This window comes from Ctenocephalides felis, unplaced genomic scaffold, assembly GCF_003426905.1.
Source record: "Ctenocephalides felis isolate EL2017-DRISC unplaced genomic scaffold, ASM342690v1 CF-g0.4_SCAFFOLD_01886, whole genome shotgun sequence".
In the NCBI taxonomy this organism is placed as follows: domain Eukaryota; kingdom Metazoa; phylum Arthropoda; class Insecta; order Siphonaptera; family Pulicidae; genus Ctenocephalides; species Ctenocephalides felis.
In genome coordinates, this window is record NW_020538040.1 from 117,200,146 (window position 1) to 117,204,195 (window position 4,050).

Genomic DNA, 4,050 nt, shown 5'->3' on the forward strand with positions numbered 1-4,050 from the left:
TTTACGAATATTTTTTTCTAAGGGCAGGTCCGTGGGCTGAGTTGAAAATGCACTCAATCATGGGGTTGCACGATGTCAGAGCCTTTACATTTTTCTGTTGTATAGGGATACAACTCGACTACCTTTGTATTTCAAAGCGATACAATGTTAGTACCTCTTTACTTCCAAGTGGCATGTTACCACTACAGCTACGCCCACGAAAGTCCATTTTTACTTGAAATCATATCTGAAATCTATGATTTCAAGTGAAAATTTGGTATCAAGCTGCTTTGATACCGAACCGACCGAGGTTGAATTCGAACCCGAGACTAGGATCACGGCCGACCCTATTTTTAGACGTGTGGCCTATAGTATTACACACGGCGCAGTTAGGTACCGTATCTTTATCTAGAAGACAATCTTTGAGTTCGTGATTCTCGACGCAACGGGAGCATGTAACCGGCTGTTTACATTTTGCAATATCGTTTTGTATGATTAAATTTTTGGCAACGTGCACATTGAACGATGCGTTTATGGACATTTGGCGGTTCGATTTTAATTATGTTTTTTTTTTTGAATTTGTCCACTTTGTAAATGTTTTCGTTGTTAGGTGCTGGTTCAAAGTCTCTGAAGAACATATTACGCGACTGTTTTGCGTGTGGGTTGCGCAAATTTAAAGCATTTCTTACCTTGTGACCGTATTCATTATATACATTTGTGATGTTAGTTGTTGTTGCATGGTATAGGTATCGAACTACTACTCTGAATGCGCAATCTTCCTTTAATTGATAGGTGTGATGTTCCGCTTTTACATCTTTCAGTGGTTTGACCATTTGTCGAAAAGTATTAGTATCAGAGCAATGTATTTTTACAGTTTCGTCCGACAAAAATTTTGTGTAAAATTTGGTTGAAGGAATGCATTCTTTGATTACATTATACATTAATTTGAAGTTATTTACATTATAAACATATATGGGTCTTGATTTAGTTGATTTATCAATGGATTAAATCTGTTTTGGAGTGTTATTATATTTAAAACAGGTCGGTTGATTTCCTTAGTTTTACGTTTTTTAGTATGTGATGGAGCTTGCCATGTGATTTGGTCCTGATCCATTTCGTGATTATTTTGTGTAGTTGTTATCGGAGAATTATTATTAAAGTTTGGAATGGTTTGTTGTAACGTTGACTGGTCTGGTTGATTGTGCGTGAATTGATTGCTTTACTTGCCTTGGTCACGGTTTCTAGATCATATAAGGTATCATTTAATGTGTGAAACGCTTCCACAATAGGGATTGATAATTTTGTGTGTTTCCCTTTAATGGGGAACATAATTTAATGTATTGCACTAATGTTAAACTAGTTACACTTATTTTATTTTACTGTACACTAATATATTCACTAATGTTATTTTTTACTTGATTAAATCCGAGACCGATTTAATGTTTATCGAGAGTTGTTGTCGGTTCGACAGCTGAGTAGAGAATGCCCAAAAGAAATAAGTAAAATATTTCAAAAGCCAAATATTAATATTGCATATGAGTTAGAAATAATTGGAAATTTAAAAATATTTTTGTATGCAATAATGAACATACTTAAAATTTGGGATGTCGTAAAAAGTTTGGGTTAGTAATAAGTAATTAAAAATAGTTTGATTATGAGCAACCGCGAATAGCTTCTATATCTAAATACATTTAAAATCAATATATTTGAGGCGTTTTTAGACTATATCTAATTTCTTGTATACTTATTCCAGAATTCTTGAAAAGTATTTAAAACTAGTGGTGTATGGCATCGTGCCTTGTGGCAAATTGCTGGAACTTCTCGTACCAAAAATTATTTTTATTTAAAAAAAGATTAAATATGTTGTAAACTTTGAAAAAAATAGATCTTTGAGAAATTTCAAATTTTTGAAAAAAATTACTTTTTTGGAAAAAAAAAAACTTTAGGAAAATAATGTTTTTTTCAGTTTGATATATTTTGGAAATTTTGAACTTTTTTCAAAGCGATTGCACTGCTTTAGCTGCGTAAAGAAGCAATATCAAAGCGCGTAAGCGCCGCGTCGCCGTCTAATGGACAAATAATGTCACGAAACCCATAGAAATGTAAACATAATTGATACATATTTTCAAAACCTCCATAAAATATCTGATAATTTGATGTGCATATGTCTAATGATCACTTTTGACCTCAAAATGGCATTTTTTACTTTTTTACTAGATCTCCGAAACAGCCACACCTGCCTTTTCAAAAATGTAATCAGTTCTTCATCTTGTCAATACCAGTAAAATGTTATTTGAGTTGTTAAAGTCAGACGCTCCGTTCTTTTAAAAATTTAGTTATTGTTTTTGGAACTTTCTGCCCCGTATCTTCAAAAAGGCGAGACTTGCCTATATCAGAAACTAATCAGCACGTCTCCTTATTAATAGGAATCGAATTTTTTTAACTTTAAACTTAACTTTTAACTAAATATTATACTTTTCAACTTCCCGTAGGGTAAGTTATAGTAATCGCAAAAAAATCGAAAATGAAAATTTTTATATATCTTTACGTTTCAGAGGTTTCTGAACATTTTGGCATACCTTAGAAAAAATGGATGTATGTGTGTGTGTGTGTGTGTGTGTATGTATGTGTGTGTATGTTTTTTTTTTTTTTTTTTTTTTTTTTTTTTTTTTTTTTTTTTTTTTTTTATAGAGGTGCGAAAAAAAATCTTCATAAGACACCGCCATCGTTGCTACTCCGCTGTCCATCCTACAGCAGACAAAGATGGACGGCCGTGTGGAGATTTTTACCCACTAAAAAAAACACTCCTCTCCCCTCTCCCCGCAGATGGTACGGGGAGGACTGGATTGGAACCGCGTTAGCATTACATCAATCCAGTCCGTGCTGCGCCTTGCGACGCCTGTTTACGACTACTGGTCCCTTTCTCCGGTTTTAGCCTTCAAAAGATGCTGTGCATAAGCTGCTACAGCTGACCAGTTTTCTTCTTGTTTCATCATGTAGGTCACAAGACTTGAGGGGGTAAGCCTGGTGCCTATAATGTGCTCGGCGTTGTTTCGATAATCCTTCCACCTAGGACATTCAAAGAACGTGTGCTCAGCGTCGTCTATTCTATATGGACAGTATTTGCACATTGGCGTGCTATGCAATCCCATCTTAAAAAGATAGGCATTGAACTGTCCATGTCCTGTCAGTAGCTGGGTTAGAAAGAAATCTGTGTCCCCGTATTGTCGAGAGAGCCAGACGCTAATGTCCGGAATCAGACGCGCCGTTCATCTGCCCGTCTTTCCTGACGTCCACCGATTTTGCCACTCTTGTATCGTTTCATTTTTAATTCTCGACCTTGTTTCTCTGGAATCGTCACCACCTAATTTAGCGTCGTAGAGTTTCACTCTCTCGAAAGCTAGCAAGTCAATCGGTGTGGCTCCTGCTATTACCAGCACGGCTGCTTCTGAGACTGTGCGATAGGCACAGGTAACTCTCAGAGCTCCTCTTCTTTGCACTGCCGCTATTTTGCGCCGATAAGTCTTTTGCTTGAGGATATCCGCCCATATCTCTGTTCCGTAAAGCAGTACAGAATGGACTGCCTCAAGCAGGACTCGTCGTTTTCGGGTTTGTGGTCCCATGCAGTTAGCCATAATCCTTGACAAGTTGGATACCGTCTTGCTAGCTTTTATGCATGCACTATCGAGATGCTCACGGAAGGATAGCTTCTCATCTATCATTACTCCCAGGTAGCGCAAGGCCCTTGTCGACGTCAAAGTTGTCTCTCCTATGTCTACGGTAAATGGTTTTGGAAACCATTTTTGTCGGGTCAAGACAACCATCTCCGTTTTTTTTGTTTGGCGAGTTTTAGGTGGTGTTTCTCAAGCCAGGTCTCTATGGTGTCGACGGTCTCTCGAACGAGTAGTTCAGCTTCCTCAATGTTGTCCACTACGATTGTGGCTGCGACGTCGTCCGCAAAGCCCGTGAGTTCCACCTGCTTCGGCAAGGGAATCTCCAGGAGCTCGTCGTAGACAGCGTTCCACAAATCGGCTCCTAAAATTGAGCCTTGAGGTACCCCAGCTGTAACCT

The 4,050-nt window shown here is 37.8% G+C and overlaps 1 protein-coding gene across 1 annotated transcript; it reads right to left on the reverse strand.

Moving 5' to 3' along the window:
- Positions 1-3,248: 3,248 nt before the first annotated feature.
- Positions 3,249-3,701, reverse strand: LOC113375783. The gene has a single exon (XM_026615729.1). It carries the CDS (start codon positions 3,699-3,701, stop codon positions 3,249-3,251), a length of 453 nt encoding a protein of 150 aa, XP_026471514.1.
- Between the last annotated feature and the right edge of the window lie 349 nt (positions 3,702-4,050).